General features: G+C 32.3%; 3 protein-coding genes across 7 annotated transcripts; 2 read left to right on the top strand and 1 right to left on the bottom strand.

The window, feature by feature from the left end:
• Positions 1-985: 985 nt before the first annotated feature.
• LOC141446034 (leukocyte receptor cluster member 8 homolog) lies at positions 986-14,614 on the bottom strand. Of its 4 annotated transcripts, none has more exons than XM_074112377.1 (13): positions 14,427-14,614; positions 11,383-11,493; positions 11,186-11,231; positions 10,698-10,865; positions 9,568-9,703; positions 8,739-9,255; positions 8,494-8,637; positions 7,890-8,027; positions 7,654-7,803; positions 6,623-7,127; positions 6,015-6,216; positions 5,462-5,669; positions 986-1,737 (listed from the first exon to the last, which is right to left on the bottom strand). In XM_074112377.1, the coding sequence occupies exons 1-13, from the start codon at positions 14,525-14,527 to the stop codon at positions 1,566-1,568; spliced, it is 2,598 nt and encodes an 865-aa protein (XP_073968478.1). In that variant the 5' UTR covers positions 14,528-14,614; the 3' UTR covers positions 986-1,565. The 4 variants fall into 4 exon arrangements, with proteins under 4 accessions (XP_073968478.1, XP_073968479.1, XP_073968480.1 ...); XM_074112378.1 differs by having other exon boundaries at positions 8,739-9,252; XM_074112379.1 differs by lacking the exon at positions 14,427-14,614 and adding an exon at positions 11,563-11,719.
• Elp6 (Elongator complex protein 6) lies at positions 11,889-13,218 on the top strand. Its single transcript, XM_074112390.1, has 2 exons — positions 11,889-12,835; positions 12,930-13,218. The coding sequence occupies exon 1, from the start codon at positions 12,033-12,035 to the stop codon at positions 12,768-12,770; it is 738 nt and encodes a 245-aa protein (XP_073968491.1). The 5' UTR covers positions 11,889-12,032; the 3' UTR covers positions 12,771-12,835; positions 12,930-13,218.
• On the top strand, positions 13,320-23,642 carry LOC141446029 (jouberin-like). 2 transcript variants are annotated; one of them, XM_074112368.1, is made up of 14 exons: positions 13,320-14,038; positions 14,807-14,905; positions 16,093-16,364; positions 16,482-16,851; positions 17,408-17,532; positions 18,223-18,424; positions 18,695-18,926; positions 19,030-19,206; positions 19,428-19,659; positions 19,913-20,025; positions 21,216-21,454; positions 21,674-21,836; positions 21,927-22,177; positions 22,417-23,642. In XM_074112368.1, the coding sequence occupies exons 3-14, from the start codon at positions 16,220-16,222 to the stop codon at positions 22,835-22,837; spliced, it is 2,670 nt and encodes an 889-aa protein (XP_073968469.1). In that variant the 5' UTR covers positions 13,320-14,038; positions 14,807-14,905; positions 16,093-16,219; the 3' UTR covers positions 22,838-23,642. The 2 variants fall into 2 exon arrangements, with proteins under 2 accessions (XP_073968469.1, XP_073968468.1); XM_074112367.1 differs by lacking the exon at positions 13,320-14,038 and having other exon boundaries at positions 14,640-14,905.
• Positions 23,643-23,697: the final 55 nt, after the last annotated feature.

The raw sequence follows: 23,697 nt of genomic DNA, 5'->3' as shown, positions 1-23,697 counted from the left end.
TATATATAGTTTTAGTGCTACCTGGTGGAGAAAATATGAACTAATTTTTACTTTTCTTAGTTAAAGTAGTTTAATGATGTCATTCTAATTCTGTGCTGGTGAAAGGCTCGCGTCGATTTTTACGAGGAGCAACGATCCTAAAATTATCTATTCAAATCTAATTACTTAATAAAGCAGTTTTGTTTTCATTCACTTCGCTGGAATCTGATGAATTTTAGTAGGAGACAGATATGAATCGAATGTATATATTTTTTGTTTTAAATTTCTGTAATGTTGAGCGAAATACTCTTTTTTATAGAAGGGTGATCCATAACTTCAGGACTACTAGCTAGGTAAAAAAACATGAGCCGTCAATTACGCATTAGTTGCGATATTTGAATCCATAAAACTTATAGCTAAAATGTCTTAGCAATTCGAGCAAACTAGGATTATGTAAAGATTAACTTAAGCATTACATCTACATTAACGGTTGATACTTGTCGGTGTGATTATTAACAACTTAACCAATATGTTCCTAGCAGATGTAACGTCAATGACCTATACTACATACATAATTCACTTTTTGACAAAAACCTCATAGAATGCGTTAAATGAACTATAATAATATATTTAATATATATATTTTGAATTTCTAACCATACCCCGGCCGCAAGGTACTTACCACTGTATGACTTTTTACAACTTTAAACATGTGTAAATAATATTAGTAGTCAGTAACTGCTCCAAGCAATATTTTTGTCTAAATTAAAATGAAAACATTTAAAAAATGTACTAAAATGAATGCTTTTCAAGAATATATCTTTTAATTTACCTTATCGAGTGGGATTTACGTATAAGAATGAGGCATTCATCATTCAGATTAAAGGGATAAACGAAATTGACTAGGTTACTGTTGCCAATTTTTGCGAAGCGAGAAAATAAATGATTGAAATCTTCTCTCCAAATAATCCAACAAAATTTTGTAAGGAAATAAAGAAAACTACAATTAAAAAGAAAAAAAAAAGTATATTATAAATATATGATGAATGTACATATATACAAGTGTAAATACGAGCGCTTATCCTTTACGCCATCCTTCAAGAAGTAACTCTTGTTCCTTCTTCTTCCGTTGTCCTTTTTCTCAGAATCCTGCCGTCCTTATCTATACATGGTACATATATATTTTATACATGGTCAATATGTACACAAACCTGGTTCAAATCCTTACTAGTTGAATCAATTCGAGCCCAGGATAAAAGAAAAAATGAAATACGATTTGTTGGAGATAGTGTTGATTCGAAGACGTGGTCGAAAGAAATATTAGATATATATTATTAAAAAGTAATAAAACCGCAAAGGATTTCCATTAAGTTGAAAAAAAGACTATTCTTTCAGGCCACTTTTTCGAATGCAGTTCGATTCCTCTCCTCTTCTTCCAGAAGTCAATAAGCCATTAATCCTTAAAAGTATTCTCCCAGAATGGGTAGTTTCTTTACTCATTCTGAGTAGTTTTAAAAAACTTGTAAAAAAAAACCTTAAATTACTCTTTTAAGATACCACCACTTAAATTTTTTTTTGTTTATTTTTTAAGAAGGCGGTGGTGCATTGAGTATAGCGGTTGATGCTTTGCAATCAATTTTACTCCTTGTGTCATCGGTGAATGCAAGTCCAAAACGTGTAAGAAAATCTTGTGTTTCAGTATCGGCCTCAAACGCCAGCTCATCGCGTATGAAGTCAATGGGAACTGACGGCCGGTAACTAAAGGACATAAGTGATTGGTCAAAATCAAAAATATTGGCACGCTGTAAAAGAAAAAAATAAAATAAAAAGATTGGGGATAGCGCGCAAGTGTTCAGAAGGTGATTGTTATGCGCAGCTGAATGTGTGGACAAATATCAAGTTTACATACATTCCTCAAGAAATTCATTTTCTTCTTTGATGTGTTGCTGACATATCCAATCTGGTTTGCTGTTGACGATGTGAAGTTTATTAAAAATTTAAATTAAGTCCACTCAAATTTCTCTTCTATTGCATTTGATTCCATTATTATCCGTTCTCAGCTTACAAAAGTTTGGAATCTGTAGTGATAGAATTCTTTTAATATTAATTCTAACGTTATCCAGTAGAATCGACGAATGCTCAACATGGTAGGTACGTTGTAGAAAAGCTGTTGAATCGCTGGCATTTTCTTTCTTAACTTACTGAAATGTGAGGAGTTCAGGGCTCACCTAGTAATTACCATATTATCAAATATCTAAGGGTAATAGTAGAGAGGGACCCAGAAAAAATATTACTTACAATCTAAACTTAAATTATACGATCTTCTTAAGCTGCAATCCATTATCTGCTTACCATCTTAACTATTTAGAATACTTTTTAACTGTTGAACGATGAATGCGGTTTCCAATTAACATTAAACTTCTTTGCTATTGTAAATAAGGGTCCTTGAGTCCATTGAAAATATATTCATCAAGATCTCTATATCGAATCTTCTTTGCATTTTATTAATATTTTGTTTCAGTATTATCCTTAATCTTCTTCATAATTTTTCATGTTTATGGTTTGGATCATTCTCTTTTTTTATGTAAAGCCTGTTTTTTAAGTAGTTGCTGCTGTTATTCTCCATCAGTCCGATAACAAAAAAATCTTCCAATTCTTGAAGTGTTCTTTGGAATGAAGTAAAACTTGAGCTTCACAACATTTCACATTCATAAAAAACAGACCTCTGAACACCGTTGATATAACAAAACGAGGGTAAGGTACTTATGTTACTTTCTTTTTATCCAAACAAATTTTATAATAACCACAATAATAATAAATGCTTGAATTTGGATAAGAGTTCAAGCGACCTACCTCACATGGCCTCTCTTGGAGATCTGGAAAATCTCGATTAGACATTTTAAATTTTATTGCAATGAAATTGTAACTATTTTAAATGCTAAAAGTATATCTTTTTTCCTTTATTAATATTTTTTGTACAAGGTGCGCCAACCTAAGGTCGTTGGAGCCTCTTAAAGTGCACTGCCGGCCTCTGGAAGTGCTCTCGTAAGAGACAACCGGTCCATCACCCGAACAATGAGCAGTAAGAGGTTCCTAGTAGGCGATCCAGGCTATCTCGGAAATCTATTGTCTACTTCAGTTATAATTTTGCAGACTTTCAATTTTTTGTTTTTCACGATTATAATTCACAAGCAAGTTCGATGTTAAATTAAGGAAAAAGATATATGTATACATACATAGGTATATAATGCAATTAAATACGGAAATCAACCATATTTTGATACGAAATTAGCATTTTTAGAAGTCCATGCTCCTCCTTTAATGTGCAACCTAATAAATTACTACACTTTTATAACAAATTTTAATACTTTGTGATTAATAGAAAAATAATTATGATAAAAAGCCTTTTTAAAGTGACCAACAACTAAGAACCAAACTAATGCGAAAACTACCAAAAAATACGAGCTGTTCGAACACCGAAGACAAAAGTTACAGTCTAATCTTCAAAAATTTTAATATTATGACCATTTGCAAAAAAAAAAAAAAAAATTTTTGGTAAAAGGACACCCAACCCAGCAACACATTTATTTAAAGAATATTTTGGTTTACGGAACAGAACGATTATTGAAAAAGAGAAAATATTAAATGACCTTCAATAACTATTCAGCAAAATTATTTAGCTATATTTTCTGAAAATACCACAATCGCGTATGTTTCAGCTTTACAACTTAGTCAAGTAAGTTAAGACCGAGTTTGATGACGTCTTACTCGATATTATTAAGATTTTGTTGGTTAAATCTACTAATCCTAATCGGGGTTTCTGGTGATTTCCCCTCGGACGCCTTACCACAGTTAGGGGATAGGAGAATGCCTGTCAGATGTGAGAAATCAAAGTCTCGAGGCTGACTAAAAGTAAGTCAATGACTTCCAGAAAAGTGACTAAATAAATAAAGCGTCGTGTTTCTCTAGAGAAAGCTGTGTTGAAAAGATGCGACAATTAAAACCTTCAAGACTACAGGAAACCACAGTACATATCTTCTCAACTAATTGACAAGATAAATATAGTAACCCTAACACTTCGACAATTTATTTAAAAACAGGTAAGGTGGCCGCAATCAATTCTAGAAGTAATAATGAGAGGTAAAAAAAAAGTAGCTTAAAGGGGGAGCAGTCTACTCTATTTCATTAAATAAGAACACACTTAGAAATAGGTGCTCTCCTGAAACGTTTTTATAAGTGCAGATAACGTCAATCTGCTTTTGACAAAATATAAAACCCACGATTAACTATACTTTTTTGTTTTTTAAGTTTTGTATTTACAGTAAATGACAAGGAAACTCTATTCAAAATGATAATTTACTTTAATACCTAATGACTCACGTTCAAATATAAACATTCAGGAGAACAATTTTAAATGTTTACTAGCAGGGCAATAAAGATAATGGAAAAGTATATAATTCCGACCAAGTACAAATTACGACAGGGTATTTAGAAGAAAAAGTTATCAGTTCATTTTATCAACCTCTTACAAATTTGACTCTAGGGGTGGTCGAGAAATTATTTCTTTTTAGCAACGTTTCGACACAACATTATCACCTTCTTAAGATAAACTGATTATTTGTTTTAGATATTTATTTGGATATAAAAATTGCCTATTTGATAAAGGTAATGGCAATTACACAAAACAATTACCGAACACGCAAATACGAACAAAAAATAAGAAGATTAAATACAGATTTTTAAAAACTATTAGGTTATCGGTAAAATTTTGAACTTCTGACCGAAAAGTTGGAACAGAATTGAACAAAAAATGGTTAAAGAAGTGTATGGGATTATTGCAAATCTTTTATGCCATAACTCTTGAGGCACACTTATGTCTTAAGCTTCACCTAAGCAAGGGTTCATCAATTTACAACTCACTACTGTGACTTACTAAACTACAGGACAAAAATTTAGGAAAACTTTATTTTGTTTCAATTTTTGAAAAAGTAACAATCGAAATAGTAAGAACTAAAACCATGTTTTTATCTTCATTACCCTGATTATATCTTAAAACTTAAGTTAAGAGTAAGAGAGACTCATCCATAATCATCTATGCAACTTTTTCGTCACTACCACATAAACATTCACTCCATTTAGTTGATATTCGTCATAGCCAAGTTTCTAGTATTTAGGACCAGTATCGGATTTTCATTTATCAGTTTGGTGAAAAAAATTTGACTTCCTCTTATAATTTTTCTGTCACCCACTGAAGCTCAGCTTGCTAGACAGAAACGCACTAGAAATCAAATTCTTTACATCAAATTGTTAAATCAACCACTGACGATGGATGAAAATCCGAAATCGATCAGACAAAAAAAAAAAAAGTTGTGATTGCGTGCTACAACGGATAAAATATCTATTATGCACTGCAGACCCAATCACATTTAATACATGATCAGATTTTCCAAAACTGATCATTTCATTAAAGTTTTATACTAACGCTTTCACGATGATCTTTAATGCGCAAGTCCTTTCTCTTAACATAAATAGATCCATCAAATAGGAGGACATCCTTGGCGCAGTTTGGTACAGCTTGAATATTTTATGGTAGGAACCAATCAACCATGCTTTCACAACCGACACTGCATGGCTAATACATTCATCTTTTTTATCCTCTTCTGATAGGCAACTAACCAACGAAGATAAATCTAAAATAAATACAATAACTATAGTTCCGTCATTATTCAGGCTTGGTTAGGGATAAGTTTCTCTTGTCCAATATTAATTTCAAAGAAAATATATAAAAACCTGTACAATAAATATATTTGTACCTAAGCCCTCAGATCTCATAATCTATAAGCACACTGGGCAACCCCTGTCCATCAGCCAGAGCTAGATATGTTAGTTGATATATGTAAACTGAAGAAGTATAGATGGTGTCACTCTGGCAATTAGGACAGGTTTCCCTTTGCTAAATCGGTTCACATCACTGGGCAGAAGTTGTTACAACATTTAAAGACAAAGAAAAAAAAAAAAAAAAACTGCATATTTACCCAAAAACTCCTTTGTGAAAACATAATATAAAAGCCTATACGCCACGAATTCTGCCCTATTTTGTGAAGCCTTAACTTCTGTATGTAGGATTCTTAACTGAGATTGACACTGATTAAACTCTGCATGATCTCCTTTTTCTAAAGCTATTCGGCCGTGGGTTTCATATACTTTCACAGAAAAATCATCTCTTATTCCTTGAACCTGTAGTGAATAATTTATTTCATTAAATAAGATAGTGAACTGAATTATTAGCTAGCAAATTTTTTGTTTCTCCATCTAGTTAGGTCACTCTAAACAAATGATGCTAATTCGTTAAATTAACTTGGATATGACAATTGGGTTCATTTAAATTGTCTCTAATATATTTTGCACACTAAAGTGAATGCAAATGCAACATAGCGAGAAGGTACGTCACATAAAATCCCCTTAAAAAAGTGATACGGCTATTTAAAGAAGTTGTACCACTACTTCACACATGGCCAGCTACCGCTGAACTTAGATTTAGAATCTATGTCACTAATTATCTTACTTATTGCCTCAATTTGACACAGCTACTGAATATAATGAAATTAAAACCAAGTTGGTTGCCTTTAAAGAATATACTTACAGTTAAATCCTGCCTGATAGACTTCAACTGCTCACAGCAATAGTGGTAGTCTTTATTTTCTTTCCATTTTCCTTTTACCATTTCCAAAGATTTCTTTAAAATTTCCTTTGGTCTAACCTGTGAAGCCTCAGGTGCTGAAGTTAATCTTAAATATGGTTTTTCTAAATCTTCGCATGTACCAACAATATGCAAGTCCATTGTTTCCCAATCACTTGTATTATAACCTGCCATGGCAGAGCCATTTGATTGATTAATTCCTCCTCCTCCTCCTAATTGAACTGATGAGTTTGGTAATGATGGTCCATGGTCCAATACATAAAGTGGAGTAGCATTGGTATATTTCTTCTTTAAGCTGGTATTGTTTGTATTATTAACTGGACCCGCGGAGTTACCACCGTTCCCAGTGCTGAATCGCGCTGCACGTTTATCCAGAACCTCCTTTTTAGCTTGAACATGGCTTCCGATCAATCCATATTCACTATAATAATGTGAAGTTTCCAAATCACTAGACAAAAAAAATAAAAATTCAGTCAGTACTCACCACTAACTACTCAGTTAAATCAATTCCAGGTGTTATAAAACCAAAGAACATTCCTACAAGATACACAAGAGTTCAATCTTTTTAAAAAGCGTAAAGCCATATTTCGAGAACCAAACGATATATGAATAAGTTATTAATAGTTGCAACGTTTTTTTTTTCTTTTTTTAAATGTATTTTATAATTCAGAAATTCACAAACAGTAATGATACCAAATTCTCAGTACACATTGGTTTTAAATTAGTTGTAGATATTTGACAAGGAAATTCAGATATATCGGATTGAGTCTGCATTTATAAACTCGTTAATATTATCATTTTCAAATACATCAAGTAACGAAACAAATAAAAACGATTAGAGAATGCAGATGATTACTTTCTGCTGAATCAGTTACTTAGAACTGGTTGAAATTAATACGCTGAAAACTCATAATCATTAAATTGCTATAGTTTGGGAAAGAACCTAACTAATAAATTAGGCAAAAACAACTCACTGTTTGTAGTTATTGTGATTCCTTTTTTGTTTCTGCGACTTCTTTACAGTGCTCCTGTTATTTCTACCTTTATTCTGGTCTCTATTTCTTGGACTAGTACTCCTTTCTCGGTAACTATCACTATCGCTGCTCTCAGATGAACTACTATCACTATGAAAGTTAAATTAAAAATTCTATATTTTAGCAATTATTTACCAAAAGTAATATAAACTTGTTGAAATCTCTGAAAAAATTACCTTCTATAACTTCTTTTATTTCTTCCTCGTCTCTCTTTCTTTGGCGGAGATGGGCTTCTCTGTTTAGGTCCTAACCTTAAAGCTAGTTTACTTAATTTTTCTTTTAAATTCATTTGAGCTTTACTATCACTCTCCAAGCTGAAATCAATTTCCATGAAATGAGAAAAAAATAATCAACGAAAACATTTTTATTTTATTTTTTCCGGCGCATCAACTGCTTGGTTATTAGCGCCAACAAGTTATTAATATTTCTCTTTTCCTTGCATAAGTATATAAGATTTTGATGTTCAGTCTTGGCGACAGTTACTATCAGTAACTGTTTAAATATGTATAAAGTGAAAAATTTTACATGAAACTTGGACAAAATTTTACGCCCTCAGATCTCATAATCTAAAAGCTCTCTGGGCAACCCCTGTCCATTAGGTCCAGAGCAGTATGTTAGTGGAAAAATGTAAATGTAAGCGTGTTGATGATGAAGAGTGAAAATGTACGTCTGAAAGTTCTCAGCCTAGAAGACAGGTCTCCCTAAGCTACACGCTGTTCACATCACTGGGCTTGACAAAATATTGTTAAATCTCAAACTTCAGAAAGTTTAGATACTGACAGCGGAAGAGGTTCTGCGGTCCAATCCTTCATCCACAAAGTGCCATCGTTGGTGGCTCTCATTAGTTTTCCCTTTAGTATAACGCCAACTCTGTCTTTGTCCATTTGGGTAACACATTTAGAATAACATCTATTTACATAATCCCTGAAAGCATAGATTGATATTAGTGTAGAGCAAATTTGAAAAATTACTTTTAAAGTAAAGTTAAAGAATTAAGTCCATTTCGATTGAATCAAAAAATTAACCTGAGCGACTGTGGCCATTCCTCCAAAGTTCTTATAGCTTGTTGTTGATGGTCTGGTTGCTGTTGGGTCTGTTGATTGTCTAATTGTTGCTTCTGTAGCTGGGGCTGATAAGTACTGATGACCGGTGGAGGTGGGGGTATCATCGAAGGCTGCTGGATTCCTAACAGCTGTTGTTGCGAAAGAAGTCCATTTTGATTCACGGCTTCTAGCTTCTGTTCACTTGGAGGCGGTGGCGGGGGTGGGGGTGGAGGTGGTAATGGAGGAGGTGTGGCTGGAAGAGGCGGCACCGCCTGGCAAGACTGCGCTAGCTGTGCTTGCTGATGCTGCTTCTGCTGCTGCTGTTGAAGTTGAAGCTGTTGTTGTTGTTGCTGCTGCTGTTTCTTCTTCTTCTTTTTGTTTTTCTTGCTAACTTGTGGCCTCGTCTGAGTTTGGTTAAAGGGATTAGTCGGCACCAAATTCATTCTGGCACGTTGATTATTCATATTAAACCGGATAGGACCAGGTCCTGCACCACCTGCTTAAAATGAAAGAAAATTTACACAAACTAAGTAATATGACAAAAATAATTTCTTCCTTTTACAGCTTTAGAGAACATATTACAGGGATGCTTCTATAACCAGAAGATATTTAACCTTTAATATTAAAACTGAATTAGAGAATAATTTTTTTTTTCAATAGCAATGTAGAATTTATAATAAATTAACTACCTCATTCAGTTGTGCGGGCAAATTTATTATGTGAAAGTATGAGAAAATAAAACTATGAGTGAATTGAAAACATAAGCGGGTAAGATTGGGTATAATATTAATAAACAGTCAACATTACTTACCATTATTTGCAGGTGGATACATTCTGGGTTGTTCTATTTGCTGAGGCTGAGGTGTCGGCTGTTGCGGCGGATGGATATATCCATTCTGTTGTGGTGGTGGCCCAGGAGGAAGTGGAGGTAAGTCGCACTCATTTTTCTGCGTAATTTTAATTTCGTGATCAGTTAGTTAATCCAAAAAAGTAATCATAACCATTTGTATAAGGACAAAACTTATTACTAAAATTTATACCTCACATTAGCAAAAGTTAGAAGAAAAAGAAAAACTGATTTATACTAAGATGGAAAATACCTTATCATCTTTCTTAAGGTATAAGCTTCAAGCTTAAATTGGGGACCTGATTTTCGTATTTGTTTGTATTTTTAAAAGGAAACTTAAAATCATCGGGAAAAAACCTATTGCACACCTCCGATATGTATTTTAAACATCTAAGGTAATTTTTTTTAAGGCTTTTCAAAGTGTACTTCTAGTCTCCGGTGGGTGAGCTGTAAGAAGCTCCTACGAAAAGAGAAAACATAAGAGTGCAGAGGAAATATATTAATCAATAAAGCTCTCCTAAAATGGCACCATAGCAAAATGAGTCAGATATATTATAAGAAATATTTAAATTCTCTACACAAACATAATGAATCAATTTCAGAATATGAAAGAAAAATCAAAATCCTTTCAGAATGAAAACCGGATAAAATCTTTAATGAGATGTAAGCTTAGTGTACATTAAATTAAAGAGTTTACAGCGTTAAGTTATTAATGTAATTACAAATAAATAAATAAATAACTGAGCAGGTTGCACTGATTGATAAATAAGAGAATGGATATTTGGGGGTGAACGCGTCAGCCATCTTTGCCTTAGTACTAAGAACAAAGCTGAGGGCTGAACCACGCAATTACAGGTAATTTTGGGTTAATCTTAACATTTTAACATAGATTATAATGTGTATAAAATAATGTGGATATAAGAAAAGTGGAAATTGTAACCATGGGCAAAGACTGGTAGACAGGTAAATATGTAGGTCATTTTTGTTTGTTTAAATTTTTCAAACTACAAGAAAAAAAATGGAACTATAACACTCTTTCAAATAAGAAAAAATTGATTAAATAAGCTATAAACTCAATTCAAATAACTACTCACGGATGTCAGAACATTATGTTGTTCTTGAGTTTCCTGTTGCTGGAACGACTGCTGTATGGTATTCTGTTGTTGTTGTGAATGTTGCTGGAAAGGCATTAAATGGCCTCCTGGGGTAAAACCTCGAAATGTATTATTATCCTGTTGCTGAGGTGGAGTCACATAAGCTGCCTACAAATCATGTAAACGTTTACAAAATCTAAAATCAGGTAATACAGAAATAGTGTGAACAAATTCATACGCAATAGCAATTAAAACTTTAACATTATTAATCACTAAATGCTATGAGAAGATACGATCGAACTAACTGAAAAAGCTAAATGTTGTCTTAACTTTTTCCCAACAAAAAAGTGAAATTATATTAAAATAACATTAAAATGAAACTGGTCCTTACAAATTAAATAATTATAACCTCGATTTTATGTTAAAAATCTTGAAAAAATTTGTTTTAAAAATAAACTACTATTACTTATGGATGACCACTGACTTACTGCGTAATATTGATAATAGTTCTGAGCCCCGTATCCAGTTTGATACCTAAACAAATAGAATGACAATTCTTTAGTTGTAGTCAGACTAATGGAAGTATTCCCACCTAGTATGTAGGTTACAGGAAAGTAGCTGTAAATATTCGCACCAAATTGGCTTCTAATTTCGAATTAAAAAATAATAATAATAATTTACGTACATATAGGGATTTTGATACATATTGTACATATTCATATTGTAATTCCATTGTGGAGGAACTTGTTGGGGTGAAGAAGTTGGGGCCTTGTCCGCCATTACACTCATTGAAGACCTACGATCAGAATAAATAACACTTCATTTGGATTAGCTAATCTACTGAAAGAACCCACTTCCGCTTTACCTTTAATTAAACCCAATTATATAGCAATATTGTCAAAAAGTATAACAATCTTTGATTTTAGTAATTCTGAACACATTATCTACTCTCACACTTTCACCGTTAAGATTGCAATTTGCAACTAAAAAAAAAACTCCCGAATTAGGCAATTCCTGCTGCCACCTTGAGACTACCAGCTGATTATCCTATAATTATATATAAATTTTTTCTTAAAAAACAAGAATATCCTTTGAGATAATTCAGTAAGAAATTCTGTTGACAAAATTGTTTGAAATAACTATTCTTAATTCTGAAAGTTCTAAGAGGTATTTATAAAGAAAAGTCAATATTATTTTTAAACGGTTGTGTCAATTACATGTTCAAATTAAAGAAGGTTATTTTATTTATGTTCGTGCACTCATAACACTGGACAGTTCATCTTCATAAAATAATCGTAGTATAGATGTGTAGATGTGTACATACTAGTCTTAATTATGGCTTCTTTTCGTAAAGAATTTTCGTTAGACAAGATAGACTTGCAGGGAATGCAAATTGGAATTTTTGAAGAACCTGGAGCAGAAGGAAATTTTGTAATAAACTATTTCATTTGGGAATCATTGAGAGAACAAGATGGAGCTTGTTGTCTACTTTCGCTTAAGCATTCCTTTAACCATTACTTTCATATAGGAATGAAACTTGGTTATAATTTGAATTCTCAAAAGTCTAGAGCGATTTTTCTTGAAGCTCTTAGAGCTTTGTTCGAAAGTAATACAGAGCAGAATTTCTTCAATATGTTGGACGATACTGGTCTCAAAAAACTGTTTCATATTGTTAAAGAAAAATGTGAACATCTTTTAAAAAATTACAACAAAGTTTACTTAATAATCGATGACTTAAGTTATCTTTTATGTGCAGGTTTTCCAGTTGAAAGTATTCTTGTTTTTGGGCATTATTTAAGGACTCTTTTGGATAAAAATATAACAGTTATAGTGCTTGCCCATTACTCAGAAGACGATAGAGAATCTTTAAGAATTAAGCACTTTTTAGAACAGAATATCGATATTAATTTTCAAGTGTCACCCTTGCGAACTGGTGCAGCTCAGGATATTAGTGGTATGGTGTCCATGAAACGAAAAAATAACACACTCGAAAAGTTTACAGATAGCATTTTATGCCATTACAAACTAACAGAAAGGAACATTAATGTGTTTCCACCTGGATATGTTAAATGAATTTAATAATCTTAAGAAAATAATTTCTGCAGATGTAAAGATTAAAATAGCACAACTCATATCTGGTAAGCATCTTTTACTGTATTTTTTAAAAAGCAATTGTGGTCATTTTATGTGTAGTAAAAGCATAAGCATTTTATAAAGCCTTTGCTTTTTAAGGTAATAAGATTGAGTTATTGAAACATTTCCAATTAAAAAATCGGATCAATATTTGATTAAATAATACTCTGTTTTTCAAGCACTGATTTCTGTTATTCAATTCTGTTACATAGTATTCTATTATATGTAGATTATACATTGTAAAACTATTATTTTTATTGTGAGGGATACCAGTGTTTAATGAATGTAATTATTTTGTAAAAATTTTAACTTGAAATTATACATTAAATAACAACCAATTATTATAAGATTTGCATTGAATCATCATAAATATACTTTGTTAATTTTATGATTTCTTTTATTACACTAAAGTTAGCTATGATATATATATCCTCTAGAATTACGAGAATTTGAAATATTTATACATTGATGATAAAATCATTTGTCTACCTTTATTACAAGGTTCGTTTGGGCTCTCAAGTGAATACTGTAAAAGTGCTTCTGATTGAGTGTATGGTAGGAAAAGATAAAGTGTGCCTTTGCTTTGTGAACCAGAACCCTTACGTGTTTTGGGAAAGTGTTCTTGTTTTATACTGAGGTACTTGGAGAGGCGCTGAAAGACCATGAAGAAATGACTAGTCTATTCCTCCGGTGTTGAAGAATTTCTTGGTTCACAATACAAATTATTATATCTAGAAACTACTTTACTGTTTGTTGTTAAAGCAGAGTTGAACTTCACATGGAAGTTCGTATCACTAGGAATCAAGAAAATTTGCTTACCAATTCCTCGAATGTAATGATCATAAATGTAGAGTTATGTGCTTAACTAAGACCAATCGTAAGTTTAACTACAGCTCTAAAACCTTTTGAGGTTTGTAGGTGCAATTTTATAGGTTTTGTTGTAAATTTAAATTTCTTGTAAAATTTTCTAATTATTTTGCTAGTCATATCATTGCAGAGAAGGGATTGGACTGATAGATATATCTGCTTTTTTTGTACAATAATTCGTTAGATTTGGTAGACGAGGTACATTTTATGGTTGGACGTAGCACGAATGTTTATTGCGTCCCTAAAGGATTTGAACTTTATCAATTATCTGAGGTAGATAAATCAGTTTGGTGTAGAGAATTCGACTTCACTTATGTTTCCATCTCGCACTACACTTTCTGGTTCGTACTTAACACATTTTCATATATTGTAAATTTTGTCCAATATCATCGTTAATGCTGAAAAGTTGTAGTAGTTTTTGTAAGATGCAATTCGGCAGACGAAGTCTTACTTTAAATAAATGAAACAATAAGTATGTGCAGGCATGCATGCTTTTATTTATACACACCTAATGAATCGCATTGATTTTAAGTGTACTCTTATATAGAGCCATTTATTAAATCATTGTTGTAAACAAGTTATCCCTCCAAGGTATTAAAGTTTTGGTAATAAAAATTGTTTATTACTCTACTCGAAAACAGTTGAGGAACTTAAAATATTACATATGAAATAAACAAATTTAAAAATATGCAAAATACTTGGTCTGGAAATTACTATTGTTTTACTTACTCTACATTGAAGCTTTCAAAAAAATCCATGATATACGAGAAAACATTTTCAATATCAAGAAATGTATCAAAATAATCATTCATGTTGAAGGGCAGATTCATTTAAGTTGAAAGAAAAATTTATTTTAAACATGGAACAAAATTTTAATTGTCAAGATTTTTTTTTATGTGAATTAAAATTGAGTTAGTGTCATTAAAATAATAATAATAAGACCATATGACTTTTATTTGCCTCTCTATTCGCGTTAGCAACAAAATTGTTTTCCTGGTTACCGTGTATGACTCAGAAAGCCCTTGAACTGGACTGTTGCTTTCTACTAACAGTATTTAATTAATTCTGTTTTATGTTATTTCAATGGGACCACCTGTACCACCACCAAGAAGTGTTAGAAAAAGTGAACAATCTAGCGACATCAAAGGAAGCATTAAAAATGACAATGTTGGTGAATCAGTATCTGCTACGCCAGGTCTGGAAGAAAGGTTGGTTCTAAATTTAAGTGTTTAGGAGATTCCTTCTTGAGAAAAATTAACATTTAGTCATGAACGATAAATAATCGATATAAATAGTATTATCTTTTTAACAATAATGCAACAAAAAGAATAGTTCATTTCCTGTCTATAAGTTCTAAAAGAAGTAACCTCAAAGCTTACACTTCTAATTTTGTCCAATGAAATAGGGCAAAATTTCAAGAGTAATAGCGATAAAGCCATCATACTACCCTTTCACACATTTGTTACTCTGAAACCACAAAATAATGTATAAGTTATAGAAGATATGTTTCTTTTTCGAGAATTATTAATTATACTCATATTTTTAATGTGCAACTCTATTCCGTTGCTCTTTTTCTCACATAACTCTTTGATAAATAACATTTTAGTTTTGGAGACTGAATTCAGAGTAAAAAAAAAAGTGCCTAATTAGAATAGAAACTTGTTCTTGATACTGATGAATTTAAACGGCATAATGAATTTTCTAATTTTATATTTTCAGAGCAAAACTTTTAAACATCTTTGATCGTCAACTTACTTTTTTTGCACAAAATTGTTTAATATTCATTTTTGAAATTGTAATAATTCTATTGCTCGACCATTTTTTAGGATCTTTATACTAAAGGCCCAGAAAAATAAATGAAATGGCTAAGGTTTTATGCTGAATTAATTGCCACATTATCAATGAATTTATGAAGTAGCTGACTCTTGATTTTATCTGTTTAGAAGCACTTTATTCGAGCGTATATTTTTAACTACATATTTCGGTATTTTAAGCGCCACATTCTAGAGTTCGCAATGAGAAATGCTTACGTTCATTTATCGCTTCTGTGAGTCTGCAGAGGTCCCGAAGAAGTTTTTGCAATCTAGTTTGCTGCAAATCAAAAGTCTGGTGGGAGCCAACGGCTAGCGAAAGCGTTCCTGAGATCCTCATAAAAGATTTCGGCAAATATTTTTCTGCACTAGGGTAAAAGGGTGTTTAGATTAATGGGTGCTCGTTTTTTATTTTATTGATCTATTAGCTAAGCAAAACTTTCTTACTACAAAATCGATAGTATCAAAATCTTCTACTTAAACAGTTGAGGAATAAATTAATTCGAAAAAACATATATTTTTGCACCAACGTTGTTTACTCACTAAAACTTCAACATAGCATTAACCTTCCATAACTCTTCCAGATGCGGTGTCATACAGGTTGCGGCCGAAGTTCACAATGCTAAATCTACTATAAAAAATTTAACACAGAATGAGGAAAAAAGGCCAGAGAAAAAGAAAAGAAAAGTGAAAAGGAAAGGGACATTTACAATGAAAGACAGACAAAAAAAAGCAGAAAAATCTGGTGGAATTGGCGAGGCCGGGGAAACTGACCTAAAAGAAATGAAATCTGGATTTTTTAGCAAAGTGCCTTCAGAAAAAAGAGGATCACTTACAGAAACAATGTCTGATAGTGGTAAGTTTTTCAAGTTTTTTTTTTTTTTTGTGATTGATTGTTAATATTAACAATTGTGTTATAATTATGTTTTAATGTTTTCTGAGTTTCATTTTTATAATTTTATGATTTTTGCAGATTCTGGAAAAATAAAATTAGTTCCACTTAGACCAATCAGTGCAAGAAGACGCGCACCTGCTGGAAGTGCCACTGAAACGTTGAGCGAAGATTCCGATGAAAAAGCTGTATCACCTAAATTTACTCATCCTTTGCCTCCAATTCCTCCAAGGCGTAAATCGGTACCACTTGCAGAAACCAATGCGGTGGTGAGAGAGCGCCCAAAATCAGCTGTTGTGCAAACAACTGTTGGTCAAGAGGTAATCCTAAGCCCTCCTCCTGTGCCAGCTCCTCGGAAAAGTATTAGCAAATCGGTGGAACAGGTTGTATCTCCGTACTGCACCAGTTCATCAATGGACTATAAAGATACTGATGTTTTATCAAATTCAAAGTAAGTAAAGTTTTATTTCAAAATCATTCTGCTTTTCATCCTCCTTTTGGGTTCAAGATTGTGTTATCTACTTCCTCTTTTTACTCGTAAAAGGAAACTTTTTTCATAATTCATTTAAGAGTAATTTCAGGGAAAGGATGTGGGCAATTTCTTCTTTTTCTTCTTATGAGTACCTCCTGGCAATTGACAGTATCTCAGTTAATATCTATTTATTAAAAATTCTAGATGTCAAGAAAATTTATTAAAGTAAAATCCGTAGATATATAATTTGTGTTTTTTTTTTATTACCAAAACTTCTTTTTGAAAGCTACACAAAGCAAACATATTGACACAGCTTTCTACTATTGGTTTCTATGCTTTCAACCATTAATATATTTGTGGATAAATCCAGCCTTATTTTTTCTTCTTCTAAATTCGAGAATTTTGATAAGATTTTTTTACTTTTTCTTGCAGCGGCAGAAAAAATAAGTTCATATTCTAAAAAAAAGTAATTAGAAAGGAAAAATGTCTTCTGTTTTAATAAGAAGGATTGATCATTGTATATATCTGTTTCTAGGTTACGAAAACCCAAGAAGAAAAGAAAACTGCGTGATGCTAAGGAATCTGGTGAAGGAAAATCGAATGCTATTAGTTCCACAGAATCATTGAATCACAGTTCTAACAAGCCGACTCCTACCAAAGGTAAAGTTGTAAATACTTTCGTTAGTTAGTTAATATGTTAATTTTGATTGTCTTAATTTAATCAATCCTTATACAGCTGTCCTACTGGACAGTTTTAATAAACGGTAACCTCGTCATTGGGGTGATTTTATAATTTGATAACGGGAATTTAAAAGTTCAATGGAGACAGAAGCTTTGCTGTTTTCCTCAATCAGAGCGAAGTGTCTATTTTTATTTCCTACATAATATAAATTTATGTTTTTGAAATTTAAACATTACACCGCAAGAAAGGTTTGGGGCTATCATGTAAGTTACAGAAATTTCGGAATCGGACATGGAATCTAAGTAATTAAAAATGAAATAGTTCGTGACAGTGGGTGTTTATTGGATTTTAAGGTCTGTATAGATTGGTTTGGTGCTGCCACATAATTATTCTTCTTCACATTACATTAAGTTGTGTTTTATAGGTTGTGTTTGTTAAGTATTGTTTCACTAGACCACCAGACTGGATTTAGATCAAGGGTGTTCATAACGTTTCTTGTTTTGTTCTTTGTAAGTGGTGCTCTTGTTCCACATCCTATGTGAGACATTTTCCTCATATATTAAGATTAAGAAGTTCTTCAGAGAGGAAAAACCTAAAAAAATAAAAATAAAAATTCAATAAAATAAATTATTTAAAGATTACTTAAATAAAAATAGTTCTGTTTGCAGAATTAGAGATGAAGAAGGATGAAGAAATGGCCTGTGTAACAGTGCACAGCTGTGAACCGTTGCACGTGAAACACTTCCATAGTCGACATGTTGTCAGGCTTCACGTGATGGATTTGACAAGTGGAAAGTATAAAAAAAGTGCTCTAGGAAAAATGGATATTCAGCCAGTGAATACTTCTCCATTTGATTACAAAGAGCAAAGGTTTGTGTTACAAACACTAATGGCTGTTCTATTTTGGGGTTTTAGTAGAAAAAAATCACTCTTCACTGAGATAGTGAGTCTTTGTTAATAGTGAGATCCAAAAACATATCTGGTACGTCAATTACTTTAGATCATTTAGACATGTGTTCCGAAATACATTGTGTTGTAGGTCCTAATTTTATTACTTAGTATCCAATTTTTCTGTTGAGGAACAAATATTATGTACAAGTAATTTATTGAATGGCTTTAAGCAGAATTGCTTTTCCTCAGGTCGACTATGCCTACTTGGGAAGAGGATTTATTCGTCCTCGAACCTTTAGCTCATATTGTTTCCGTTGGTACAATGCTGATATTTGAAGTAGCAGACAGTCAAAATGAAGAAGTTATTGCCTGGGCTTTTCTTAAGCCAGTAGCTGCTAATGGAGCATTAAATGCAGGCAAAACCCTCAGATTGCAGTTATACAAACCTGGCAAGCAGATAAAAGACAAATCAATACCACAAGTAATATACAAAAAAAAGCTTAATTTTATTTTTGTGTTTATTGTACTTTCACTTGAAAATAGATTGCTTTTCAGACCATTTAAACTAAACATCATCTATGCAGGGTTTCCAATGGTGGTCTCGAGCAAAGTACACTAACTATAAGAGCACTTTGTTTATAACGGTTAACGGGGTACCATCACATCTGATAGTAACACCTCCTAGACCTGATATTTTAGCGGAACCAAAAGGAGAAAATTTAGAAAATCAAGAAGAAGGTGTAGAAGATCATCTTTCGGTGGTGAGTAATTAGCTCAACAGAAACACGAAAAGTGCCTTTTATAGTTCATATTATTTTGCCAGTTATGTGTGGCTACAAGAGAACGAATTCCTCGTTTTTTTGATGTAGAGACAAAAAAGCTGAACTAAAAGTTCGATCGTTTAGTTAGTACAGTTTTTAGTTTACGTTTATTGATGACATACAATAGCAAAACAATGTGGCATACAAATGAAATTTTTCAGCATTCAGATAAAAAAGAAGATTCAGATTTGGAAGAAGTGGTTTGGAATCGATTACCTTCATTAAGTTGCAAATTGCCAAATGCTATTGTAGCCACCTTGGATACTGGCAATTCAAAGAGCATGGCAGTGGCATATTCGCACTCTGGACTTTATCTTGCAAGCCAAACAGGAGAGAATCTTTGCATGTTAACGTTCAAGGGCAGGCTAAGCTTCACAATGTCTGGCCATCAAGGTAATTTTTGATAACAGAAGTAAAATTTTTTCTAATCTCCAATCGATTTTCTTGCTGCATATTATATGAATTTTTCTAAGACTTTAGTAAGTGGAAAATTATTGTTATTTTTCAATCTTGTGTTGCTTTTTTTTTCAAAATTTTATCTACTTAATCAACATTAAATTGAGAAAAAGTGAGGATTTCTTTTTTGGTGAAAATTTTCAACATTTTCCAATTGTCTGTCATTTAATTAAGAAAACAAATGTTTTAGGTCTTGTTTATTGTCTTAAATGGTCCAAAGATGACAAATATCTGTTGTCTTCGTCGGCTGACACTACTACATGTGTTTGGGATGTTGGAAATAGGAAATCTACACCTTTACAGGTTTCATTTTTATAATAGTCTCTTTATGAATACCTTTAACCTAATCATAATTTCATTTATTCGTTTAATTGTATAAAAATTCTGGAAACATTGGAGACCTCTTTAAAAATGGTTTCGAGAGCGTCATTTTTGACCGCACTCTAAGGATGCTTTCAATTTGTATTTTATTATTTTGCTGCTTACAAACTAATAATTAGATTCCTACAAATTCTGTAACAAGTAGATGACTGCGTCAGGTGGGTGATTGACGGCAATGTCAATGAGAGTACAGAAGCTTTGGCAGTGAAAGTCATATTATCAACAGAATCCGATGATCTGAAATACGAAATTGTCAGTATTAATTAAAAGACATACGGTGATGAGGAAAAGTAAATGATACTACTTTCTATTAGAATATCCATTCAATTGTTCGAATTTTGGTTCTAGCAAAGACAGAGATTCTCACGATTTCTCTTTCCTTTGGAGCCGAAGGCTCTGTGCCTCTTTGAATCATAATGCTGAAGCAACTTACATATCTGGAGGCGGCTCAACCAAGCTACGTATTACGAGCAGTTTAGTGGTAGCACTCGGACGGCGATGGCAGATTAACTGACTTTATCTGAAGACCCGCGATGTCGTTTCCACTCTATTAAAGAATTTTGAGTTACGCGACAGGTCAATTTGTCGTGATTTATTTTATTCCAGTTCATAAGATACAAGAAAATAAGGTGATGGACTGTAAACCTAACAAGAAATTATGACTGGGTTTTGGGAATTTTCGTTTCGCTATACCAGTTTTAAAGTCACCCATTCTCCGTTTTGAATATCCGCTTGTGCGAAGGGCCTAACAGTACCTACTGTAGTTAACTTTAACCTGAGTTAACTTTAGTATACTCCTCTATCTTTAGCGCAGGGACATTTAAATTTTTTTAACATGATTCATCCTTTCTTTCTAGTTGGAAATGTTTCCATACGCGTATTTCAGAGCCTATCGATAGCGACATTCTTCCAGTGGCTGGACCGGTGATTGAACTCCAATAGAGCACCTAGATGTTCCAATAACAGCTGAGAATCATTCTAAATCGCTTTATATGCTCTTATACTTTGATGTCTCTTTCTAAAGGCACAACTCAATTTTGTTTTTACAATTTTGGTATATTATTATAAATTTTCTAAATTTTACCCGATGAAAATTCCTCATAAATGTACAGGTGCTTTCACATCCAAGTTATGTATACTCTTGCTGCTGGTTGGATGAATCAGCCGGACTGATTGTGACCGCATGTTACGATCAATATATAAGATTGTGGAAGCTAGGAACTAAATCTCCTATTCAACACCTATCAAAGCACACTTGTGCAGTAAATTCTGTCGCAGTTATTGACAATTACACTCTAGTTTCCGGCGATAATGTGGGACTAATAATATTGTGGAGATTAACTGAAGAAGGGTGAGTCTTGATGATAAAGAGTGGTTGTTTTTCTTGTTTTAAAATCACTTTTTATAATCTGCACCTTATAAATAAAACTAACTGTTCAATTTCTCATGATAAAACGTTAAAGACAAATATAGATTCTGCTTTCATTTTAAAGGTTTAGTTTCAAGATTAACCTTAGAATTTGACGCTTTTAAACTAATATAAATTTATTTAGATATATATATTTTTTAGAATCTTGGAATTTGAACGAGAAATTATATTAAGAGAAGTGAAAGGTAAAAGCATTAATAAGTTAATAATACACTCTGGAAAAAAGAGAATGCTCGTTCACACAAGAGACAGCGTCTTGAGAATGGTTGATATAGCAACTGGATGTGTGGTTCAGTGGTTCAGAGTTAGTATTTCAACAAGATTATTAAAGTGTCTCAAAATTCTTCTTAATCTACAAGTAGTTATTGTTTGCATTCACTTCATTTGTTTAAAGGGTGGTCTAAATAATAGGATACGTTGTGATTCCTGTTTTTGTGGTTGCGGATCGCGCATTTTTGCCACTTGTGAAGATGGATCCACATGTTGCTGGGATGCTCATACAGGGCAGATGATTGCACTCTATACAAGACTTCAATCAAATTGTGGAACCGCTTCCATTGACTTTCATCCCCGGGATCACTATATGGCCCTGGCTTCTCATTCCTCCCTGGGAACAGCTAGCCTCAGTATTGTTCATCATGACAGGTAAAAACTGTAATAGCAGCCATTTATGTAAAAGTAGTTCACCAAGATAGTTACAAAGCAATTACTAAATAAAAATAAATAAATAAATTTTATGTGAACGCTCACTCGACTTTTTATTACTGCAATTTACGAGAGTCTCTAATAACTGATAAAATGTCAGTAAAATTAATTTAAACCTTACTGATTTTAAGGTTATTGCCTTGTAAAGAGAAAGACTGCATATTAATAACTGATTTCAGGGATTCAAGTGGCAAGGAAGTTGGTATAGTGTACATGGATGCTCCATTACATCAAGATTTGGAAGCATCTTCCCAAAGTTTAAACTCCAGTCATTCGGGAAGTCATCCTTCGCTAGTGCGAGATACACCCTGTTCTTCTCCTAGTGGTACATCAACAGACGGTCGTAAGTCAAGGCGCAAAGATTTTGGAATATTCAAAGCATTACTGGGTCGGAAAAAGAATAAAAAAGGAAATTCCAATAATAGTAACTATCAAGCAACTGATGTTGAAAGCAAAGATGATACTTTACAGAAAAAGCACAGAAAAATGACGCCAACAATGCCGCATAGTGGTCAAGATAGTACAGATCACAGATTGACCGATATCATCAAAAGAATGGATAAAATTCTCACCGCAATATCATCAAACAGACCCATATAAGTAAATCTACAACAATACTGATGCTAAGAAAGAAATTCTGTTCAAAATACTAACATCGAAGATTTCCTTAATTAGATCTTTTTAGGCATAAATATAAAAATAATATTTTCACAATTACTGTACTAAAGATAAAAGTATTGATTAAGTATTAGTTAATCATAAATCTAAGCTGAAATATATGTCAAAAACGGAGTAATAACTAGGCCTATTTTGTTGTACATAGAATGTATTACAAGAGATATGCAGTCTTAGCTTTAAATTCTAAATTTAATTAGTTTAACCAAATTACATAAAATGATATTGTTTTTTTTTAAAAAAATTCTTCTTGCAAAAGATAGTTCTAATAAATTAATATACTTTTTAAAAACAGTAAAGTATTATTATCCTCAATAGCTAGAATATCTAGTAATGTATTATGTACCAAAGTTATTGTTATGTAATGTTTTTGAAATGTAAATCTGTGAAAATAAAGCCAAATATCTAGTCAGCCATAATGTTATCCATGTTTAATTTAAAAATATATTAAATTTACATCATTATGAAACAGTTTGTTCGTAATCAATAAAAAGACAAGTACAAATCTGCGGAGGAAATTTTAATCTTGGATTAGTTACTTAAGTAGAAAAATTGTATAAATAAAGTATAGAATATATTGAAGTAATGAAAATATAGTATATAGAATATAATATACAAATAAATGTAATAAATTTCAATGGGAAATTATGATAATGTAACTTACCCTATGACTTAAACGCTCAAACAAATGTGTATATGTATATTGTTAAAAATAAAATCGTCCTTGAATGCTAAAAACTTAGTTTTTTCTAATTTCTAATTTTCTTCGTTAAAAGTATATATTT

Source organism: Rhodnius prolixus, unplaced genomic scaffold, assembly GCF_049639745.1.
Source record: "Rhodnius prolixus isolate KJV_2025 unplaced genomic scaffold, Rpr scaffold_1, whole genome shotgun sequence".
Taxonomy (NCBI): Eukaryota; Metazoa; Arthropoda; class Insecta; order Hemiptera; family Reduviidae; genus Rhodnius; species Rhodnius prolixus.
This window is presented reverse-complemented; position numbering and strand designations above follow the sequence as displayed.

Excerpts from the sequence above, each read along its gene's own strand:
- Elp6 (XM_074112390.1), top strand. The coding sequence starts at position 12,033 with ATGGCTTCTTTTCGTAAAGAATTTTCGTTAGACAAGATAGACTTGCAG.
- LOC141446034 (XM_074112377.1), bottom strand. The coding sequence starts at position 14,527 with ATGAATCTGCCCTTCAACATGAATGATTATTTTGATACATTTCTTGAT. Across the intron at positions 11,232-11,382 it reads ATGTATCAAAATCCCTATAT|GTATCAAACTGGATACGGGG; the intron begins GTACGTAAATTA and ends CTATTTGTTTAG. Across the intron at positions 9,704-10,697 it reads AACATAATGTTCTGACATCC|AAAAATGAGTGCGACTTACC; the intron begins GTGAGTAGTTAT and ends AAAATTACGCAG.
- LOC141446029 (XM_074112367.1), top strand. The coding sequence starts at position 14,781 with ATGGGACCACCTGTACCACCACCAAGAAGTGTTAGAAAAAGTGAACAA. Across the intron at positions 16,365-16,481 it reads AGAAACAATGTCTGATAGTG|ATTCTGGAAAAATAAAATTA; the intron begins GTAAGTTTTTCA and ends TGATTTTTGCAG. Across the intron at positions 18,927-19,029 it reads AAGACAAATCAATACCACAA|GGTTTCCAATGGTGGTCTCG; the intron begins GTAATATACAAA and ends TCATCTATGCAG.